This window comes from Hippocampus bargibanti, linkage group LG10, assembly GCF_051943395.1.
Source record: "Hippocampus bargibanti isolate YZ-2025 linkage group LG10, ASM5194339v1, whole genome shotgun sequence".
In the NCBI taxonomy this organism is placed as follows: Eukaryota; Metazoa; Chordata; class Actinopteri; order Syngnathiformes; family Syngnathidae; genus Hippocampus; species Hippocampus bargibanti.
In genome coordinates, this window is record NC_142743.1 from 4,893,744 (window position 1) to 4,917,847 (window position 24,104).

General features: G+C 44.6%; 1 protein-coding gene and 1 long non-coding RNA gene across 5 annotated transcripts in view; one reads left to right on the top strand and one right to left on the bottom strand.

The window, feature by feature from the left end:
• sh2d3a (SH2 domain containing 3A) overlaps window positions 1-22,144 on the bottom strand; it is a 31,468-nt gene extending 9,324 nt beyond the window's left edge. Inside the window, exons 1-4 of one of the 3 annotated variants that reach the window (XM_089006008.1) lie at window positions 21,893-22,144; window positions 6,028-6,145; window positions 3,042-3,100; window positions 2,803-2,960 (exon numbers count right to left, since the gene is read on the bottom strand). In XM_089006008.1, the coding sequence (XP_088862134.1) occupies window positions 2,803-2,960; window positions 3,042-3,100; window positions 6,028-6,145; window positions 21,893-21,997 (440 nt within the window). In that variant the 5' untranslated portion in view covers window positions 21,998-22,144. Of the gene's footprint in view, window positions 1-1,536; window positions 1,669-2,802; window positions 2,961-3,041; window positions 3,101-6,027; window positions 6,146-21,892 lie in introns of those variants that run through there. The other 2 variants (XM_089006007.1, XM_089006009.1) reach the window with 2 other exon arrangements.
• On the top strand, window positions 1,507-22,709 carry LOC148892195 (uncharacterized). 2 transcript variants are annotated; one of them, XR_016116218.1, is made up of 6 exons: window positions 1,507-1,616; window positions 1,727-1,813; window positions 2,824-2,973; window positions 13,435-13,543; window positions 18,356-18,660; window positions 18,740-18,833. It is a non-coding gene; the product is annotated as an uncharacterized LOC148892195 (long non-coding RNA). The 2 variants fall into 2 exon arrangements; XR_016116219.1 differs by lacking the exons at window positions 13,435-13,543; window positions 18,356-18,660; window positions 18,740-18,833 and adding an exon at window positions 22,200-22,709.
• Window positions 22,710-24,104: the final 1,395 nt, after the last annotated feature.

The following is a 24,104-nucleotide window of genomic DNA, read 5'->3' on the forward strand; positions in this document are numbered from 1 at the left end:
TATCTGCCGGACGATGTAGCGCAACGGCGGCTACCAACATGCCTGTTTTCCACTGACAAACGGACTGTGAATAGCCTCTCCTTTTCCCGTTCATCCTTCCTTCCTCCCGTCGCCACCTCGCCCAACAAGGGAAGGCTCCAGGGCCGTCGAGCCCACTGCCAAAACAACTTCGGATTTGCGGTGTTTGGGGTATCCGCTCCCATGACGGGTCAACGCGTCACTCCGCCATCCCCTCGTAAAAGCCGTGATTGAAAGGGAGGCATTGATGACATTTCTAAGGACTATATTTGGACTTTTGACATGGACAACAATGTCGTACTTGTTCCCTGTTTCCAGCTTGTTGGTTGATTCGAACATGAAATGCAGTTGAGAATCAATCGCGCAATGAAAGGAACACATGCACTGAATAAAAATCAAGCAGCTATTTTAGGAGCACAAAGTAAACAAATGTTATTTCTAGGAAACTGTCTAGTGCCATTGGGGGCGGCGGCGGGAGCAATCTGATTGTGGTACGGAATCTATATCCTCAGGGTAATGTGAATAAAATTGTTACGTTGACAAACCAACATTTATTTTGCTAAGCAGATGATAATGTGAAATGCAATTAGCCGATAATGACTCCAAAAACTAAACATGTACATCTGTATTTTTGCTTATTCAAGACTTGTCATGGCACATGCAACCTTAACAAAACCCACAAGTTGCAAAGCTGATGTCATTAAAGTTAAATAGAAAGAAAGATGAAGAGCTGATTTTTTTCCTCCTGGAGATAGGAGCGTTAAATTGAGATGACAATTCATTGATCCGTTCTAACAGCTTTACAAACAACTTTAACCTCGCCTGCTGCTAGTAAAACTGCTACTGTTCAATTTTGAAAAAGTCAAACGTCATTTAAAAAAAGGAATAGGATCGTCACACCTTAAAGTGTGAGCGGTTTTACTTTACTTTTGTTGTAATGAACAATATTGGGAAGGTGGTGCAGGGCTTTAGCGAATCTTACCAACGCCACTTTTGTTGGTGAGTTTTGAAAGGCGCTTCTAAATGAAATGGATTGTTGGTGTTATTTTTTAATGATTAAAAGTTCATCAGAACGTCAGAAGTCAAAGAGGAAGTCGAGTCATAATCGTCACTTCCTGTTTGAGGGGCGTTGGTCAAGCACCTGAGCACCCGCGTCAGAGTTGGAAGTCTGCCTAGCAACACATACCTGGTTGGCCAATCATAAATCTCACGCGACTCACGGTAGTCTGTTGGGTTTCTAATCCAAATTGTGTAAATTATGGCGTGTAAACGTACGATAGAAGGGAACGCAATGCAGCGTCGTACTTCCTGCTTGATATAATTGTTTTTCAAAAAAGTAAATTCCGAATTATTGCACAACATTGACATGTCTAAACTCACACGAATCAACGCGTTAAATATTCTAAACACAGAAAAGATGCGTTCTCGCACAAAATTGTTGAAAGTCTCGCGCAAACTCGCGAGGTTTGTTCCAAAACAACTCCACCAGGGAGCAATGGTGGCCTTTGCCTCCCCTACCTGTAGTTGCCGTTCACAGCGCGCTCGGGCCGCACATGCTGAAGCTCCGCGGTCCGAAGGGAACTCCGAGGACGAAATAGGTGACGAACCTTCGACCCTAGCTCGCCGCCCTCTTTTTTCCTCCATCCGCCCTCCCTCCCTCCCTCTCTACTTCCCTTCGCCACCGTCGTGTTCCCACATGTCCTCGCAGGCACTCCGCCCCGGGCCGCGCAGCGCAAACGCCGCAATGTGAGCACATTCCTCGGATGCCGATTCGAGTCGGGTCGGCTGTTACCAAGTAGGCCGCCGCCGAGTGTCCACCCTGCACATGTAATCATTTATCGGGACTGACTTTGATATGACCGCGATATTTTTTAGACACGTCGTTCAGAGGTCACCAAGGTGGTGCCCGCTTGCATCCGGTAGACACCAAGCGCCATTTTTTTGACCGGGGGGGCGGGGGTTGCAATAAAGTAACATACTTTCAATTTGGGATGATGTATGTATTTTATAATGTATTTATATGATTTAATAACTTTTGGAACCCCAAAAAGTAATGTTTACTTTTTGAGCAATATATATAAATGGATTCCTGACATGACTCAAACATTTTATTTCAGTAACTAACATTGTGAGCTTATTCTAATGCTAATAGGAATGCGCTGGTACGCCCCCTACCCCAAACTAGAATCCTTTGGAACTGGAGACTAGACTTCAAAGTTCTGCTATTGGACTAAAAATCACTGAATGCTTTAGGTGCTGAATATACAATACATCAAAAAACACAGGTGTCCAAGTCAACACCCGGGGGCCAAATCGGCCCCCAAAAGCAAATAAAACTTGTGAAATTCCATGCTCATCGATCAAGCTAGCTAGCGATCAAGCTAGCTACCGATCAATCGCGCCAGCTCTCTTTATATTTAGCAAGATGGCTAATCCCTTATCTGGCCATGCCACATCCCCCGCCCCCAGAGGGAACCGTAACGACAATGTGGCCCGCCGCAAAAAAAATGACTTTGACACCCCTGGTTTAAAGGAATTTTCATGGACTCTAAATACATGTTGACTCGGGTCGAGGCGTTCAGCGCAAACATGGTGAAGCAGCGTTCAGCTGTTATGCTGCTTTGGCCGATTTTTCTTTTCTGCTCAGTCAATCTGTTTATCTATTATCATCAACCTGATTGTGCTGATGGAGAGATTTCACCTTTGCACCCCATCTCCCTTTGGCTCGTTCTCTTCTTTGGCCAGGATGTTTTTATATTTCAAAAGCATCTCCCTCGCGCTTACCTGCGCTTACTCTCCCGACAGCCGTCCAGCGTGGCATAAGCCTGGTCCTCGTCCAGGGGTCGCAGCTGCGAACAGGAAGCGGAGAGGTGATGCTTTTTGTCAGCGCGGTGGAGGCGGGGAAGGACACTCTGACGGAACAGATCCTTGCTGGGCTTCACCTGCAAATAAAAGGTAAACATCCTTTTTTTGTTGTTTTTTGCGCAACTTGGGTAGCTATCGTTGCACGTCTGTGCTCTCACCAAATCCAAGGACGAACCCAGCGAGTGTTTTCTGCTCACCCTGCGTTCCATTTGCACACCTGAGAGGATATGGGGAATGTGAACATTTGCCATCGAGCCAACAAGCATTGACGTAGCGTTTACAAGACCAAAACTGCCAAGCGCAGAAAAAGGCCTGCGTTCATCCTTTTTCTACGTTTGAAAAATGGTGACCAATCATTGGGCGAGCACAATGTCGGTGGTCGTTTGTCAATATGAATCGACAGCCGTGGAATGAAGTAGACTAAAAGTAAATCCAATCCAAAGGCCGCGAGATCACCTCAAAGTCAAAATCTGTCACGGCGAACCCCGCCTCACTAAAAAGTACATTCGGCAGGAATTTGAGCTGTCCCGCAAGGTGGTTGTTATGGAATCCCACTGCTCAAAGTTTTAGAACGCGGCAGCTTTTGTCGCGGAACTTGTTCATAATAATAATACATTTCATTTATAAGTGCCTTTCAAAACTCTAAAGGTCACTTAACAGTCACAGGATCAGTTTTTCTGTGGGTGAGCAGCGGCAGCCACACGCGTTCACTCAACCCGGAAGTAACTGAAATAGACACGAAGCTATCTAGACAGCTAATAGATAGCAAGCTAGTCAGCCAGCTAGATAGCTAATAGTTAGCTAGCTAAATAACTAGATGGCTAATAAATAGCTAGCTAGCCAGCTAGATAGCCAGATAGCTAATAGATGGCTAGCTAGATAGCCAACCAGCCTGCCAGATAGCTAATAGATAGCTAGCTAGATAGCTAGAATACTAATAGTTAGCTTGCTAAATAACTAGATAGCTAATAAATAGCTAGCTAGCCAGCTAGATAGCCAGATAGCTAATAGATGGCTAGCTAGATAGCCAACCAGCCAGCCAGATAGCTAATAGATAGCTAGCTAGATAGCTAGACAGCTAAAAGAAAGCGAATAGATAGCAAATATAGAGCAAATAGAGAGCAACTAGAGGGCAAAATGTAATTTTTAAGTCCATTTTTCATCCGGCTTGAAAATGGCTTTCACAGTAAATCCATAACCAAATCCATTTCCTTCAGCCATTGTGGGTTGACAAAACTGCTATGAAGTCAACACAACAATATATTTGCTTATGCAGCTCGCTACGATACAGTGTGCTAGCTCTGGCAGTGACGTGCAGTCAGTGGAGGCAGGGGAGGCAGTGCCTCACCTGTCATCATGGAAAGCTGTCATGGAAATATCAAATGAAAAAATAAATTAAACAGTTATATGTATTTAGTGATTTGTACTTTCAAGTTCTTGTCCATTTAACTTCACCGTTTTAGGATTTTTTTCAAAATCGCTGAATTTTCACATTTACCTTTCAAATACTAAGTAGAGACGAGCAGTGAGGCACCAGCTGGCTGATCCTCACCATGGATTGCGCAATCACTATGCTTACTGCGCTGGCTTGCTCTGCAGTGAGACCGCATTGCTGTCCTTCTGCATATCGCTATTAAAGCGTTCAAACACATTTAGTATATGAACTAAATTTCGACTGTTTAGCTGGTGTATATAATGTAGATTCATTGTACATTATAAACACTGTACTACAGTGTTTATTTTGTTTTATTTTTATCAAAACGCTGTGCGTAGGTGAGGCACACAGTTCTCCCGCCTCATGACAGATAGGGGGCGCTTGTGATTCCAGAGATACTTCTTACTCCACGTCTGCAGAATAATAGAATTAGAGACAGAAATCTACAGTAAACAGTTAGCAAGTAAAGTGTAACCCTGCAGTCATTTTTGTGTTGCTTGGCCTCACTTTCAGAATGGAGGATTACATATCTAAATTGAAAGAATTTTCTAAACTGGACTTTCAATCGAAGCAGGAGGTAATAATTAAAGAAAGACCAACACCGGAGCGAGAAGGTTTGCTTCAGACAACGGGACACAATACTCGCTCTTTTCAGGCGGTCTAGTACACACGAAAAGGCTGGCTGTGTGGATGTCCAGCAAGAAAGCGCCTTTTCTGCTTTTCCTGCCTTCTGTTATCAACTTGTGACAATGTCTGGACTCAAATGGGATATTGCGACCTGAAATATTTTACAACGGAGCCTCATCTAAAATGAGCGAAGACTCAACATCAGCATCCACAATGCTAAGGTAAAGGAGAAGCGGGAGATTTTAAAATATCTCATCAATGCCACCTGCTTCCTTGACAAACAACAGCTGGCATTTCGTGGAAATGATGAAAGTAAAGGCTCTGCTCATCTTGGCAACTATGTTGAACTATTACATGCTCAGGCTAGCGAGTCATTTTGGGACATCCACTATATTTTCTTGCCTGTGTAACAGAATACACGATACGATTTAATTGAAGCAATTGGTGAAGTCATTAGAAATGACATTAAAAAGGAGATCGGAGAATTTGTTGCTGTAGAAATAGACGAGATTGTCATTCTCAGCACTCAAAACATACAGTCGGAACAGGACTGATCAAGGACGACTTTCTTAACTGGCAGTGGTCTCCGTTGAGACAGAGAGACTTTTAAAACTGAAGAAAGATAAGGAAGGCTTCTACAAATAAGTTATCGATGCCTTTCTTCAGAAGCAGCGGCGCATGGACTAAAGGTAACACGATAAAAACGTTTTTTTTTCTTTTTTTTTTCTATGCTACAGTTTGTATATATAAAGAATGCTGACATGAAATTTTAAACAAAATACGTTAACTGTTGTCAAATGGTGAATAAACTACTCTGTAGAGTTCATATGTTTGTAAATCTGACCATGATGACGTCAGTGCCTCACCAGCCATGAACCTCATCGCACGTCACTGAGCTCTGGCCAGTATGTGCTTATCACTCACGGCTTAGTGACTAGCCAATCATGTGACTAGCCAATCGTAATTTGCGAAAACTCTGACATTGCCAGCGCCTTCAAGCAGGCCTTGGGTTCAGGCTCATAGCTCTTAATGATTTGGACTTGAGCCAATATTTGGTATGGCGAAAATCGTGAGCGCTTTACCCGAGTGAGGCTCCAGTTTCTGGCGGTGTCTCCAAAGCTGAGTCAGGATTGTTTGTCTGTGCGAGGCGTCCTGGATGCCCGCCTCCTTCAGCTCCTGCTCATTCACGTTGAGCAGAACCTAAAAATCACACAGATACGCCTTGAGCCTCCATCCGGGGGGGGGGGGGGGCTTTTTCACCCCATCAAAATTCTAAAAAAAAAAAATCAAAATCTTAAAAAACCAAATTCTCATCATATGCCGACTTTTTGTTCCCACAAAAATATACTTGTTACTAATTAATTAAATAGTTATATACTTATTAATTAGTTCCTTACTTGTTTGTTTGTTTAATTATGTATTTATTTTTCGGTTTATTTTTTGTTTGTGTTCATCTATTTATTTATTTATTTATTTATTTATTTATTTGTTTATTGGCTTTTTATTTGTTTGTTTTTAATGTATCTATTTATTTTTCATCTTTTTTAATGTTATTTATTTGTTGATTTACCTATCTTTTTTTACTCAATCCATTTATTTATTATTAATTTTACTTATTTATTAGGTCATGTATTTATTTTCGTATTTATTTATTTTAATTGTTTATTTGTATTTATTTATTTATTTACTTGTTTGTTCATGTTTATTTATCTTTTTTTGTTTATTTATTTCTTTATTTATTGATTGATTTGTTTACTGGTTTTTATTTGTTTGTTGTTTATTGGATTGGATGGGATTGGATTTGCCTTTATTAGTCACGCAGTGGACAAATTTACATTTCACAGCAGCAAAGTGATGAAAGGAATGAAAGTAGAAAAACAAAATACAGGAGCTGCTGGAAAGGCAGCCACTCTCGCGGCGCCGTCTTGAAGTCAAAAGAACAAAAAATAACTAAATAACAAATAATATGACAACACAAAAATAATATGACAACACAAAGACATAGAGTCATTCATTCTTAAGCACTTTTTTTACCCTCTTTGTTACATGAAGCAGTTCTCGATGAAAGAGAGGATCAAAGCGTCTTTCCACCAGTGGATCAGGGACGTCATGGTGGAACGTGCACGTCAACTACAAGCTAAATTTTAAAGCAAACACGCAGCTGTAGCATCCATTGACGAAGAGAGATAGTCTCACATCTCCTGCCCCACATAAATTCGCTTCAATTCCAAGCCGCAACAGTTCCACATATGCATGGGCGCTCTGCGCTGACGCTCCTTCTTATCGCGGGCTCCTCAAGCCATGCAACAATGCAGCCGCAGACTGTCCAACAGCACCGACCTTTCCGCTGAATAAAGCGGGGCTGTGAAGATGCTGCACATTACAGGTGCAAAAAAGCACAATGGACCCAGAGCGGTCCAGCGATGACAGTCGAATGGCAGCGACATTCCGAACATTCAAAAACACTGGCATATTCATGCTGCTGAAAAGGCGCAACCACTCAGCACAGTCTCCTCCTTGATGAATGTCGTGGTCAAAAATGCTGAAAAACAATCCGCATCCATTCCACACGACACACAACAACACAAAGTGACAAAAGAAAACACAAAAGAAGACAAAAACAACAACAAAAAAAGCAAGGCACCAAAAAAGCACATGCTGACGGCTGCCTACTCTGCGCCATCTTGGACTCCTTATGGACTCTATGGATTCTTACTTATTAATTACTTCCTGTATTTATTTTGTGTGTATTTATTTATTTTACTTATTTATTTGTTTTTTTTTTACTGAATTTTGTATTTATTTGTGTATGCCCTTTCGTGTATTGATTGATTGATTGATTGATTGATTGATTGATTGATTGATTTGGGTCGGAGGAGGGGTGTAAAATGTTGACTTTTTATCAAGGAAGATTCTTATGTGAAAATGGCACTTTCTGAGAGATTTCCACTTTTTACTTAGAAAGAAAATATTTATTTTTTTTATCCACGAAAACATTGATGAAAAGGTTTCTTCAGCCGTCATCTGTACCTGTACTATATATATATATATACAGTAAAGTCTCGTTATATCGATATCGGATATATCGATAGTCCCGGTTATATCGATACTATTTCTATGCACGCAAGGAGAAAATTACATGCGCGCAGGGTCGGTATATCGATAGTCCCGGTTATATCGATATTTTTCGGACTCCCGAGAATATCGATATAACGAGACTTTACTGTGTATATATATATATATATATATATATATATATATATATATATATATATATATATATATATATATATATATATATATATATATATATTGTGATGTCACGAGAGGCTGTGTCCTGGAGGGCATATACATCCCCCTAAGATGGCTCCACCCAGAGAGAGTCTTGGCCCCACCTGCTGGAAGGCAGCAATTAAACCCACACACCTGCGGCTGATCAGGACTTGATTGGAAAGCAGGGCTCTTAAGGCAGAGAGCCTCTGAGTGTGCAGCTTGGGGAAAGACAAGCTCGATTGCTGTGCTCTGTGGAGAAGTTGATTGCTGCGTGGAACTCATTGCCAGTTGGGACCACACGACTGAACACTGGATTTGAACCTAGCTAAGGTGGCTAGGCTACATGACGAGGACGTCAAGAGGGGTGAGGCCTAGAGACTCTTGTAAAGAACTCCGTCTTCAGTTTTACCTCAGAAGAGACTTTATTTGGATTTAAGTAGCAGAAGAGACTTTATTTGGATTTAAGTATCAGAAGAGACTTTATTTTGACAAGTATTGGAAGAGACACTATTCGAACCAAGATTGGTTCGAATAGTGTCGACCATTGGTCGACCAAGTCGACCAATGGCGAGGCCGATGGCGCGACCGATGGCGTAAACACAGCAAAATGGCCGGCGGGACATGAAAAAGAGCACCGTCGTAACCGGATTATCGTAAAAACCACTAATCGTACTAAACGGAACTAATTATACATAAAAAGACTAGAAATGTGACTATATATATATATATATATATATATATATATATATATATATATATATATATATATATATATATATATATATATATATATATATATATATATATATCAGTGACGTGCAGTCAGTGGAGGCAGGGGAGGCAGTGCCTCACCTGTCATCATGGAAAGCTGTCATGGAAATATCAAATGAAAAAATAAATTAAACAGTTATATGTATTTAGTGATTTGTACTTTCAAGTTCTTGTCCATTTAACTTCACCGTTTTAGGATTTTTTTCAAAATCGCTGAATTTTCACATTTATCGTTCAAATACTAAGTGGAGACGAGCAGTGAGGCACCAGCCGGCTGATCCTCACCATGGATTGCGCAATCACTATGCTTACTGCGCTGGCTTGCTCTGCAGTGAGACCACATTGCTGTCCTTCTGCATATCGCTATTAAAGCGTTCAAACACGTTTAGTATATGAACTAAATTTCTACAGTTTAGCTGGTGTATATAATGTAGATTCATTGTACATTATAAACACTGTACTACAGTGTTTATTTTGTTTTATTTTTATCAAAACGCTGTGCGTAGGTGAGGCACACAGTTCTCCCGCCTCATGACAGGCAGGGGGCGCTTGTGATTCCAGAGATACTTCTTACTCCACGTCTGCAGAATAATAGAATTAGAGACAGAAATCTACAGTAAACAGTTAGCAAGTAAAGTGCAACCCTGCAGTCATTTTTGTGTTGCTTGGCCTCACTTTCAGAATGGAGGATTACATATCTAAATTGAAAGAATTTTCTAAACTGGACTTTCAATCGAAGCAGGAGGTAATAATTAAAGGAAGACCAACACCGGAGCGAAAAGGTTTGCTTCAGACAACGGGACACAATACTCGCTCTTTTCAGGCGGTCTGGTACACACGAAAAGGCTGGCTGTGTGGATGTCCAGCAAGAAAGCGCCTTTTCTGCTTTTCCTGCCTTCTGTTCTCAACTTGTGACAATGTCTGGACTCAAATGGGATATTGCGACCTGAAAATTTTACAACGGAGCCTCATCAGATCCAAGATGGCGCCGCGGATGGCAGCCTCGGTGACACGCTCCCTAGTATTGTTCCTGGTTTTGTCATTTTCATTTGTTTTTTGCGATCCTACGCGACTCAGTTACATGAGGGAAGAGTTACTGAGCATTGGGGAATCCACTCTTGGACTATTTTCACCGACACACCAAAATCTACAAGGTTTTTCGGGGCTGCTCGCGAGCGGCGTAGCAGCTCTGTACGGAGCTTTGAGACGCTGACGTAGGAGGGGGAAGCGAGCCGGCGTTCTCGTCAAGCTTCGGCAGCGTGGATTTCGAACGCCGCTCCCATCGATCCACCTCGCTAATCTACGCTCACTACCAAACAAGATGGACGAACTTCTGCTTCTCACAAAGACCAATAAAACGTTCGCCCGCTCTGCTGCGCTGTGCTTCACTGAGACTTGGCTCAGTGACCGCCACCCGGATTCCGCACTACACCTACCCGGATTCCGTCTCCTTCGGGCCGACCGTGATACGGAGCAATTGGGGAAATCCAAAGGCGGTGGACTATGCTTCTACATCAACGAAGAATGGTGCACCGATGTCACGATGCTCGACGCGCACTGCAGCCCTGGTTTGGAATCGCTGTCTCTCAACTGCAAGCCATTCTACTCGCCACGTGAGTTCGCTTCCTTTATTCTCGTTGCCGTGTACATCGCGCCACAAGCTAATGCTAACGCGTGTATACAAACGCTAGCGGACCATGTAAACCATCTCGAAATAAAATATCCAGAATCACCCCTGATCATTTTGGGCGATTTTAATCAAACACGTTTAAACCGTGAACTTCCCAAATATAAGCAGCATATTGACTGTTTCACCAGAGGAGAAAACATTCTAGATCATTGTTACACAGCACTCAAAGGCGCATACCGGTCTGTTGCGCATGCAGCATTGGGTCTTTCTGACCACTATTTAATCCACTTAATTCCCACATACAAACAGAAACTCAAATGTGTAAAACCGGTTGTCAAGACAGTTAAAACATGGACAGATCAAGCAAAGTTATCGCTACAAGAATGCTTAGACTGCACTGATTGGAGCGTCTTTGAAACTTCAACGGGCACATTGGATGAATACACAGACACTGTAACATCATACATCAGTTTCTGTGAGGACATGTGTTTACCAACAAAGTCCTTCCGCTCATTCAACAACAACAAGCCATGGTTCACTCCCAAACTCAGGCAGCTTAGGAAAGAGAAAGAATCCGCATTTAAAAGCGGCGATCGAGCAGTTTACAAACTCGCCCGAAACAGGCTGACGAAGGAAATTAACATCGCAAAGAAAAGTTATGCGGAGAGGCTTAACAAACAGTTCTCCGCTAACGACTCTGCATCGGTGTGGAATGGCCTGAAAGCAATAACAAATTATCGTTTACCTTCCCCCCAAGCAGTGTACAACAATGGTATGGCTGATGAGTTAAATACATACTTTTGCCGATTTGAAAAGGACACCACCATTTCCTCTGTCTGCCCACCATTACCAGAAACTACCGTATCTCCGCCCTCTGCCCTACAGATCCATGAACTGGACGTTAGACGGCTCTTCAAGCAGCAAAAGATCAAGAAAGCTGCAGGACCTGACAGAGTGTCCCCCTCCTGCCGAGAGTCTGCGCTGACCAGCTGGCTCCGGTCTTCACACAAATCTTCAACAGATCCCTGGAGCAGTGTGAAGTCCCATCCTGCTTCAAACAGTCTACTATCGTCCCAGTTCCAAAGAAACCAGCACCCTCGGGATTGAACGACTATAGACCTGTTGCTCTGACGTCTGTGGTCATGAAGTCCTTTGAACGCCTCGTGCTGAACCACCTAAAGAACATCACCGGACCTCTGCTAGATCCTCTTCAGTTTGCCTACCGGGCAAACAGGTCTGTGGAGGATGCAGTCAACATTGGACTGCATCACATCCTCGACCACCTTGACAACACAGGAACCTACGCAAGGATCCTGTTTGTGGACTACAGCTCTGCGTTCAATACCATCATCCCAGAACTCCTCATCCCCAAACTTCTCCAGCTTGGTGTGTCCCCCACGTTCTGCCAGTGGACCCTCAGCTTCCTGACAGGACGGACACAACAGGTCAGACTGGGAAATATATCATCCACAACACGAACCACGAGCACTGGAGCCCCGCAGGGATGCGTCCTCTCTCCATTGCTCTTCTCTCTCTACGCGAACGACTGCACCTAAACGCACCCAGCTGTCAAATTCATAAAGTTCGCAGACGACACCACGGTCATCGGTCTCATCAAAGACGGCGACGAGTCTGCGTACCGACAACAAGTGGAGCAGCTGGAGCTCTGGTGCAGCCGTCACAACCTGGAGCTGAACACGCTCAAGACAGTTGAGATGATGGTGGACTTCAGGAAACATCCATCACCACAACTACCCCTCACACTATCCAACTGCCTGGTGTCAACCGTTGAGACCTTCAAGTTCCTGGGAATCACAGTCTCCCAGGACATGAAGTGGGAGGTCAACACCAACTCTATCCTGAAAAAGGCCCAACAGAGAATGTACTTCCTGAGGCTGCTAAAGAAGCATGGCCTGCCACAGGAGGTGCTGCAACATTTCTACACGGCTGTCATCGAATCCATTCTGTGTTCTTCCATCACCGTTTGGTTCGGGGCCGCCACAAAAATGGACAAAATCCGACTTCAACGGACAGTTAGGACGGCGGAAAAAATCATTGGCACCGCCCTACCCACTCTCGAGGACTTGCACACTGCAAGAATCCAAACTAGGGCGCGGAAAATCCTACTGGACCCTCCGCACCCTGCCCACCACCTTTTCCAGCTACTCCCCTCAGGCAGGCGCTACCGATCCATGCGCACCAAATCCAGCAGACATTTAAACAGCTTCTTCCCCCAAGCCATTAACTCTTTGAACTCTTTCAACAGTAACCAAAATGGAACTGTATAGTGCCACTTAGCAGTTTTTTTGACAACAATACTAGTGCAGCGTGTTCTTCCGGAAACAAATTCCTTGTGTGTTCTACATACTTGGCAATAAAGATGATTCTGATTCTGATTCTGATCAAAAATGAGCGAAGACTCAACATCAGCATCCACAATGCTAAGGTAAAGGAGAAGCGGGAGATTTTAAAATATCTCATCAATGCCACCTGCTTCCTTGCCAAACAACAGCTGGCATTTCGTGGAAATGATGAAAGTAAAGGCTCTGCTCATCTTGGCAACTATGTTGAAGTATTATATGCTTTCGCTCAGGCTAGCGAGTCATTTTGGGACATCCACTATATTTTCTTGCCTGTGAAACAGAATACAGAACAGTTTAATTGAAGCAGTTGGTGAAGTCATTAGAAATGACATTAAAAAGGAGATCGGTGCAGCCCAATTTGTTGCTGTAGAAATAGACGAGATTGTCATTCTCAGCACTAAAAACATACAGTCGGAACAGGACTGATCAAGGACGACTTTCTTCACTGGCAGTGATCTCCGTTGAGACAGAGAGACTTTTAAAACTGAAGAAAGATAAGGAAGGCTTCTACAAAGAAGTTATCGATGCCTTTCTTCAGAAGCAGCGGCGCATGGACTAAAGGTAACATGATAAAAACGTTTTTTTTTTTTTTTTTTTCTATGCTACAGTTTGTATATACAGTAAAGTCTCGTTATATCGATATTCAAGGGAGTCCGAAAAAATATCGATATAACCGGGACTATCGATATATCCGATCCTGTGCTGAACTGCATTAAACAAAAGCCGCCAAAAGAGGGCAGCCAAGCGCCATATAAGAAACGGAGCTGGCCATTAGCTCCCTTTTTTTTTGGGTGAGAGATGTTCCCCCAATGTTGCCTCAAAATGGCACATATAATTCTTTAATGATTGTAAACATGTATGCTTTAATCTTCAGAACTACAGTGTATTTGAAACATATTCATAACTGGATGTGTAACAAGAAAGCATATTATCCGAATCTGAAGCCATTGTTTGGATTCACAAGCAATGCAAGACGTCTTGGCGTGAAGTCATTTTTATTTGCATTTGAATAAAAAGTGACATCGGCTGTCCTTTAATACACAGTATGGAATGTTAATAATTTTCAAAATCATCGCGCTTCAGCAGACAAAACAAGAAACATTGTTGCAAAAAACGATTGCATTCATATACAGTACAGTGGGCATGTACATAACACAACAGGGAAACTGCAACGCTTACATCTTACTGTATTATGTATACAATTTAAAAAAGTCATCAATCTTCTTCTGCTTCCCATTTTTACCTTTTAACACAAACACTTCAATCTCGTCTGCTACACACGAGCTCGCGTCTGAAAATGAAAATGGCCAAGTCACCTGACCAAGTCGACCAATGGCGTGACTGATGGCGTGACACGTACCCAAGACACGTGACCAAGTTGACCAATGGCGCGACCGATGGCGTGTCACGTGACAAAGTCACACGGCCAAGTCGACCAATAGCGCGACCGATGGCGGCTCATGTGACCAAGTCGACCAATGGCACGACCGATGGCGGCTCACGTAACAAGACACGTGACCAAGTTGACCAATGGCGCGACGGATATATCGATATAAACAACAAAAATGGCCGGCGGGGGATGAAAAGGAGCACCGTAATAACCGGATTATCGTAATAACCGGGTATCGTACTAAACGGTACTAATTATACATAAAAAGACTAGAAATGTGCAAGGGAAATGAAAATAGTATCGTAATAAGAGGTACTATCGATATAACCGATATCGATATAACGAGACTTTACTGTATAAAGAATGCTGACATGAAATTTTAAACAAAATACGTTAACTGTTGTCAAATGGTGAATAAACTACTCTGTAGAGTTCAAATGTTTGTAAATCTGACTATGATGACGTCAGTGCCTCACCAGCCATGAACCTCACCGCACGTCACTGATATATATATATATATATATATATATATATATATATATATATATATATATATATATATATATCAGAATCAGAATCATCTTTATTGCCAAGTATGTAGAACACACAAGGAATTTGTTTCCGGTAGAACACGCTGCACTAGTGTATATATATATATATATATATATATATATATATATATATATATATATATATATATATATATATATATATACAGTGAGACCTCAATTTACAAACACCTTATCTTACTAACTTTTCGGCTTACAAACGTCCATCCATCCATCTTCTGCCGCTTATCCGGGGTCGGGTCGCCCTTCAGTAGGGAAGCCCAGACTTCCCTCTCCCCAGCCACTTCTTCTAGCTCGTCCTGGCGGATCCCGAGGCGTTCCCATGCCAGCTGGGAGATATAGTCTCTCCAGCGTGTTCTGGGTCGTCCCCGGGGTCTCCTGCCAGTGGGGCATGCCCGGAACACCTCACGAGGGAGACGTCCCGGGGGCATCCTAATCAGATGCCCGAGCCACCTCATCTGGCTCCTCTCGATGTGGAGGAGAAGCGGCTCGACTTTGAGCCCCTCCCGGATGACCGAGCTTCTCACCTTATCTCTCAGGGAGAGCCCGGACACCCGACGGAGAAAGCTCATTTCGGCCGCTTGCATCCGGGATCTCGTTCTTTCGGACACAACCCATAGCTCGTTACCATAGATGAGGGTTGGGACGTAGATCGACCGGTAGATTGAGAGCTTTGCTTTTTGGCTCAGCTCCTTCTTCACCACGACAGATCGGTACAAAGTCTGCATCACGGCAGACGCCGCACCGATCCGCCTGTCGACCTCTCGACCCCTTTGACCCTCACTCGTGAACAAGACACCCAGATACTTAAACTCCTCCACTTGATGCAAAATCTCCTCCCCGACCCGGAGAGAGCACTCCACCCTTTTCCGACTGAGAACCATTATCTCAGATTTGGTGGTGCTGATTCTCATCCCAGCCGCTTCACATTCGGCTGCGAAACGCTCAAGCGAGAGTTGGAGAGCTCCACTTGAAGGCCCCGACAGTACATCATCATCTGCAAAAAGCAGAGATGCTATACTGAGGCCACCAAAACGGAAACCTTCAACGCTTCGGCTGCGCCTAGAAATTCTGTCCAGAAAGGTTATGAACAGAATCGGTGACAAAGGGCAGCCTTGGCGGAGCCATACCCTCACTGGAAACGATTCCGACTTACTGCCGGCAATGCGAACCAGACTCTGACATCGGTCATATAGGGACCGAACGGCCCGTATCAGCCGCTCCTGTACCCCATACTCCCGAAGTACCCTCCACAGAACTCCACGAGGGACACGGTCAAACGCTTTCTCCAAGTCCACAAAACACATGTAGAGTGGTTGGGCGAATTCCCATGCGCCCTCGAGGACCCTGCTAAGGGTGGTCCACTGTACCGCGGCCGGGACGAAAACCACACTGTTCCTCCTCAATCTGAGGCTCGACTTTCCGACGGACCCGCCCCTCTAGGACCCCTGAATAGACCTTTCCAGGGAGGCTGAGGAGTGTGATCCCTCTGTAGTTGGAACACACCCTCCGGTCCCCCTTTTTAAAAAGGGGGACCACCACCCCGGTCTGCCAATCCAGAGGCACTCTTCCCGATGACCACGCAATGTTGTAGAGGCGTGTCAGCCAGGACAGCCCCACAACATCCAGAGCCTTTAGGAACTCCGGTCGGATCATATCCACCCCCCGGGGCCTTGCCACCGAGGAGCTTTTTAACCACCTCGGTGACTTCAGTCACAAGGATCGGAGGGCCCACCTCGGAGTCCCCAGACACTGCTTCCTCCAAGGAAGGCGTGTTGGTGGAGTTGAGGAGGTCTTCGAAGTACTCTGCCCACCGGTTCACGACGTCTCGAGTCGAAGTCAGCAGCGCCCCACTCTCACTGTACACAGTGTTAGTGGTGCACTGCTTTCCCCTCCCGAGACGCCGGATGGTGGACCAGAATTTCCTCGAAGCGAAGTCGGCTTCCATGGCCTCACCGAACTCTTCCCATGCCCGTGTTTTTGCCTCGGCGACCACCGAGGCTGCATTCCGCTTGGCTAGTCGATACGTGTCAGCTGTCTCAGGAGTCCCACAGGCTATATAAGCCCGGTAGGACTCCTTCTTCAGCTTTACGGCATCCCTTACTACTGGTGTCCACCAGCGAGTACGGGGATTGCCGCCACGACAGGCACCAACCACCTTACAGCCGCAACTCTGATTTCCCGCATCAGCAAGGGAGGTACGGAACATGGTCCATTCGAACTCAATGTCCTCCACCTCCCCCGGGACATGTGTATAGTTCTGCCGGAGGTGGGAGTTGAAACTCCTTCTGACAGGGGATTCTGCCAGACGTTCCCAACAAACCCTCACAACACGTTTGGGTCTTCCAGGTTGGACTGGCATCTTCCCCCACCAATGGAGCCTACTCACCACCAGGTGGTGATCAGTTGACAGCTCCGCCCCTCTCTTCACTCGAGTGTCCAAAACATGAGTCCGCAAATCCGATGATACAACTATAAAGTCAATCATCGAACTGCGACCAAGGGTGTCCTGGTGCCACGTGCACATATGGATACCCTTATGTTTGAATAAAGTGTTTGTTATAGACAATCCGTGTTGAGCACAGAAGTCTAATAACAAGACACCACTCCTGTTCTGATCGGGGGGGCCATTCCTCCCAATCACGCCCTTCCAGGTCCCACTGTCATTGCCCACATGAGCATTGAAATCGCCCAGCAGAACAAGGGAGTCCCCAGGGGGAGCGCTCTCCAGCACACCCCCTAAGGTCTCCAAAAAGGATGGGTACACTGAACTGCTGTTTGGTGCATATGCACAGACAACAGTCAGAACCCGTCCCCCCACCTGAAGGCGGAGGGAAGCAACCCTTTCGTCTACTGGGGTGAATCCCAATGTACAGGCGGCGAGTCGGGGGGCAATAAGTATGCCGACACCTGCTCTACGCCTCTCACCGTAGGCAACTCCAGAGTGGAAGAGAGTCCAACCCCTCTCGAGAGGGCTGGTACCGGAACCCAGGCTGTGTGTGGAGGCAAGCCCAACAATGTCTAGTCGGAACTTTTCAACCTCGTGCACCAGCTCAGGCTCCTTCCCTGTAAGAGAGGTGACATTCCACTTCCCCAGAGCTAGCTTCTGCAGTCGAGGGTCGGACCGCCAGGGTTCCCGCCTTTGGCTGCTGCCCAGCTCACATTGCACCCGACCCCTCTGGCCCCTCCCATGGGTGGTGAGCCCTTGAGAAGGGGGACCCACGTTTCCTCTTCGGGCTGAGCCCGACCGGGCCCCATGGGTGTAGGCCCGGCCACCAGGCGCTCGGCAACGAGCCCCATCTCCAGGCCTGGCTCCAGAGGTGACCCGTGTCCGGGCAAGGGAAAACCAAATCCATTTCTCTTTTTCATCATATGGGGTCTTCTGAGTCGTACTTTGTCTGGTCCCTCACCCAGGACCTGTTTGCCATGGGTGACCCTACCAGGGGCATGAAGCCCCAGACAACCTAGCTCCTAGGATCATTGGGACACACAAACCCCTCCACCACGGTAAGGTGACGACTCATGGAGGGGCTTACAAAGGTCAAATTTCTGAAAATTAAACCTTATAATAAGCACTATTTTCATAATACACAACCACCACGGCTGGCGGAGTGATCTTCGGCGGAAGCACACGACCGAACAGCACCAGAGGTTAAGTTACCAACAGTCTTACAGGAAGGTGACTCTCCTTCCATAAGCCATCAGCGACCATCAAAAAGGTAAATAAAACTTTATTTTACAGCACAGTTTATTTCTTTAATTACAGTCCTTATGTAATGTGCCTCTCTTTCCAAACAGCAATTCCCTTTGACCTTGGACCTCCAACGCCATTCCATCAAGCCATCAATGACCATCACAAATGTAAATAAAGTGACTTTATGATACAATGCAATGGATTTCTTTCATTACAATACAATAGTACATTTATTATACATAGAATAAGGTATGTTGTGTGTAGTTTTAAGGCTTATTTAGTTGAAAAGTATATTTTATGGAAACCCCGGAACGGATTATTCCCATTTTAATGGTTTCCTATGGGAATTTGTTTTTTTAAGTTCGGAAGTTGAGGTCTCACTGTGTGTATATATATATATATATATATATATATTGTGATGTCGCGAGAGGCTGTGTCCTGGAGGGCAAGTACATTCCCCTAAGATGGCTTCACCCAGAGAGCGTTTTGGCCCCATCTGGTGGAAGGCAGCAATTAAAACCCCACACCTGTGGCTGATCACGGCTTGATTGGAAAGCAAGGCTTTTAAGGCAGAAAGCCTCTGAGTGTGGAGGGCGGGGAAGACAAGCGCTGTTGCTGTGCTCTGTGGAGAAACTGATTGCTGTGTGGAACTCATTGCCAGTTGGGACCATACGGCAGAACACTGGATTTGGACCCTTGCTAAAGGTGGCTAGGCTACCTGAGAAGGACATCAAGAGGGGTGAGGCCTAGAACCACATGGAAAAGAACTCTGTCTTCAGTTTCTCCTCAGAAGAGACTTTATTATGATTTAAGTATTGGAAGAGACACTATTCTTGCCTTTGTTGCTTGTGAATTCCCCCTGAAACCCTTTATTAAAACCTTTGTATTCAAACCTGTCGCCCATTGCGCTTCTTGTCCTGTCCCGCTGAGAGCTAGCCTCTCATGATATCACTATATATATATATATATATATATATATATATATATATATATATATATATATATATATATATATATATATATATATAGTGAGACCTCAACTTACAAACACCTCAACTTACAAACTTTTTGTCTTAAACCTTATAATAAGCACTATTTTCATAATACACACCCACCACGGCTGGCGGAGTGATCTTCGGCGGAAGCACACGACGAACAGCACCAGAGGTTCAGTTACCAACAGTCCTTACGGAAGATGACTCTCATTCCATAAGCCATCAACAACCATTGAAAAGGTGAATAAAACTTTATTTTACAGCAGTTTATTTCTTTAATTACAGTCGTCATGTAATGCGCCTCTCTTTCCAAACAGCAATTCCCTTTGACCTTTGACCTCCAACGCCATTCCATCAAGCCATACATGACCATCACAAATGTTAATAAGGTGACTTTATGATACAATGCAGTGTATTTCTTTCATTACAATACAATAGCACATTTATTATACATAGAATAAGGTGTGTTGTGTGTAGTTTTAAGGCGTATTTAGTTGAAAAGTATATTTTATGGAAACCCGGGAACTGATTTTAATGGTTTCCTATGGGAATTTTTTTTTTTTGAGATAGATACACACTTTTCGCCTTACACACTCTGTCTGGGAACCCATTAAGTTCGTAAGTTGAGGTATTACGACACTATTTTCATTTCCCGTGCACATTTCTAGTCTTTTTATGTATAATTACTTCCGTTTAGTACGATTCATAGTTTTTACGATAATCCGATTACTACAGTGCTCTTTTTCATCTCCCGCCAGCCATTTTGCTATGTTTATATCGTTTATATCTATGTTTATACCTCCCTGTGTAGAGTTTGCATGTTCTCCCCGGGCCCGTGTGGCTTTTCTCCGGGTCCTCCGGTTTCCTCCCACATTCCAAAAACATGCATGGCAGGCAGATTGAACACTCTAAATTGTCCCTAGGTGTGAGTGTGAGAGTGACTGTTGTACGTCATTGTGTGCCCTGCGATTGCCTGGCAACCAATTCAGGGTGTCCTCCGCCTTGTGCCCGAAGACAGCTGGGATAGGCTCCAGCGCCCCCCGCGACCCTAATGAGGAATAAGCGGTACGGAAAATATATATATATAGGTGTGAAATGCACGGACCGCCACTGATTTTATATATATATATATATATATATATATATATATATATACAGTAAAGTCTCGTTATATCGATATTCAATGGAGTCCGAAAAAATATCGATATAACCGGGACTATCGATATATCCGACCCTGTTTGCATGTAATTTTCTCCGTGCGTGCATAGAAATAGTATCGATATAACCGGGACTATCGATATATCCGATATATCGATATAACAGTGGCGGTCCGTGCATTTCACACCTAGGCCTTCAGTGAAGTCCTGCTTAGTCCGACTTGAACAAATATCCCTTGTAATACCATAATTTATGACGCAACGAGTGGACAAAGTGTACAAAGGCACACGCACGCAGTACTGGGCCTGGCATCACCTTAATCGTCTACAACACAGGCTATTTTCCGGAGCAATTACACATCAATAAATCTGCATCAGCAATTAGAACTTGTCACTGTATGTGATACTGCAAACACTTAAAAATAAAAGGAAATTTAAAATCATTTGTCCACAAAGTTTTATGAAGCCCACCAAGAATATGCGAAAAGTAAGTATTGGTCAGTGTGCGTAGCCTTCCTAACGGCTATGTCCTCTTTTATAATCACTTTACAATCCAAAAAGGCTAGTTGGTTCTCTTTAATGTCCTCACGAGTAAATTTAATGTTGATGTCTACCAAGTTGAGGTGATCTGTGAAGGATTGAATTTCTTGTTTTTTAATTATGACAAAAGTATCGTCCACATATCTAAACCAGTGTCTAGGTTTTGTCCCCGGGAAGGATGTGAGGGCCTGTTTCTCCATCTCTTCCATGTACAGATAAGCCACTATGGGTGAAACAGGTGAGCCCATAGCACAACCATAAATTTGTTTGTAGAATTTTTCCCTAAATTGAAAATATGTAGTATTAAGGCAGATTTCCAATAATTGGCATATGTCAATGTTCCCTCAGGTTCCAATATGAGGTCTTTGATCCTCTCTACAAACCCTGTGGTGTTCTCTACGTGATATTCTGTGTTACCAACCAACGGAGCTAAGAATGGAATGAGACATTCAGAACGGATGTTCATGTTTTTCTTTTTTAAATTCAGATAAAGAAATAATTAGCCGGGTCGTTCATCTGGGGTTGAAGCAGCGCAAAAATGAATCGGAATGTTGTTTTGACATACCTCCAGCCCGTAATATTGGCTCTCCAAGGTCTTGGTGTACTGGGGCAAGCCCATCTGCCGCAGCCACCAGGCGATGGAGCGATTATTCATGTCCGGCTCCCACATACCGTCAAGAGCAGAAGGCGACGGCCGGCTTCCGGCGAGCGTCGCGTTGGCTCGTTGGCGCGAAATACGGCACCCACCCGTCGGCGCCGCGGAGCGAGGAATTCTGGGAGCGCCTGCGCGCGATCTTCGACTTTCTCCCCTCCCGTTGTGTCCAACTTGTCATGGATTGTCCCTCTCTCAACTTCTTCCCACCCCCGCGCAGGGGAAACCGATGGGGACGTGGCCGCTCCGAGAGCCAATGGGAGCGCATGGACGGGAAGCGGGTCCGGGCGGATCCCGGCATGTCCAAGACGAGGTAGATGATGACGCGTCGCCGGGGAGAATCCGACCTCCCGCGCCTGTTATCGCGGTGGCGCTCGCTCATCCTCGTCGTCCATCGGCAAGGGACGAGTCGTCTGCTCAGGTGACGAATGACACAAAGCAGCCACCCCTACCTGCTCCCCATTTTGGCCTTTGGCGCACTTGTCGCACACGCAGCAACATTTCCTCATTCTTGCCTCCATGTGGCAGTATTACTCGCTCTTGTAAAATGCAACTTCCTTAAAGGACAACCGACCGGTGCAAATGTACTGCCGATTGAGGCCCACTTGTATTATCCCTGCGATGTTACAAAGAGTCCTTTGGCAACATAAAATTCCAACTTATTTCAAACCGATAAACACGTTAAGGCAAAAATTAGTGCATCCAAAAGATAGGGTACCAAATGAAAAACAAAGTAACGTAGTTTATTCCATACATTGTAAGAATGAAAATTGTAAAGAGCAATACATTGGGGAGACTCAACAAATTCTCAAAAAATACTTTATCAACATCGCAGGGATAATACAAGTGGGCCTCAATCGGCAGTACATTTGCACCTAAAAGCTAGCAACCACTCATTTGACGACAATGAGGTTAAAATCTTAGCGAAAGTACATAGATGGTTTGAAAGTGGGGTAAAAGAAGCGATTCTTATAAAACAACAAAATCCTTCTTTAAACCGGTCTGGTGGGGTGAGGTTCAATTTGGATCGTTCATACAATAGCCTGCTTAGGAAAAACAGGTTAGGCAACATTCGTTATGCTGATGAGGTGATACCGGTGGGAGTGGGGGAAATAGGCCAGTCGTTAATCAGGAATGTAGGAACAATCAGTGGGGCAACAGCGAGGGGTCCTCTGCTCCCCCCAACCTGAGAGTAGTGACCTATCATAGCTGTGTCCGGCGCCGCCATGCCTGGACATTAGGGATATATAAATAGGGCCGATACGACCAGTCAGACTTTAGTTCGCTGACGAAGCCTCTTGGATAGGAGGCGAAACGTCTGAAACCTTCAAAATTGTACAGATGACGGCTGAAGAAACCTTCTCATCGATGGACCACTCCTGTACGACTGAGAGCTTACACAGAAGTACCCAAAATGCATTGTGTATCGCTTTCTCGGTCAGGGGCGTACCAAATGTGACGTCACTTCAGGCATCGTCATCGACTCGACAACAAGACTTCATGAATATTCAGCGCGAGTCTTAAAACCTAAAATATAGCTATATGCGGTGGAATCTTTGTAAAATGCGGTCAGTAGAAGTCATTTGAAGTGATTTTACAAATTATAATCATAATATCGATGAAAAGGTTTCTTCAGCCGTCATCTGTAATTTTTTGAAGGTGTCGGACGTTTTGCTTCTTATTCAAGAAACTTCGTCAGCAAACTAAAGTCTTACTGGTAGTTTAGGCCCTTTATATATATCCCTACTGTCCAGACATGGCGGTGCCGGACTCTGCTATGATAGGTCCCTGCTCTCAGGTTGGGGGGAGCAGAGTTCTACCCACTGCAGCTACTCCACTGATAGTTCCTGTATTTCTGACTAACGACTGGCCTGATTGCCCCATTTCAACCGGTATCACCTCATCAGTATGACTAATCCTATGTTGCCTAAGCAGGCTTTTGTATGAACGATCCAAATTGACCATCACCCCACCAAGCCGGTTTCATGAAGGATTTAGTTGTTTTATGAAAATCGCTTCTTTTCAAACCATCTATGTTCTTTCGCTAAGATTTTAACCTCATTGTCGTCAAATGAGTGGTTGCTAGCTTCTAGGTGCATATGTACTGCCGATTGAGGCCCACTAG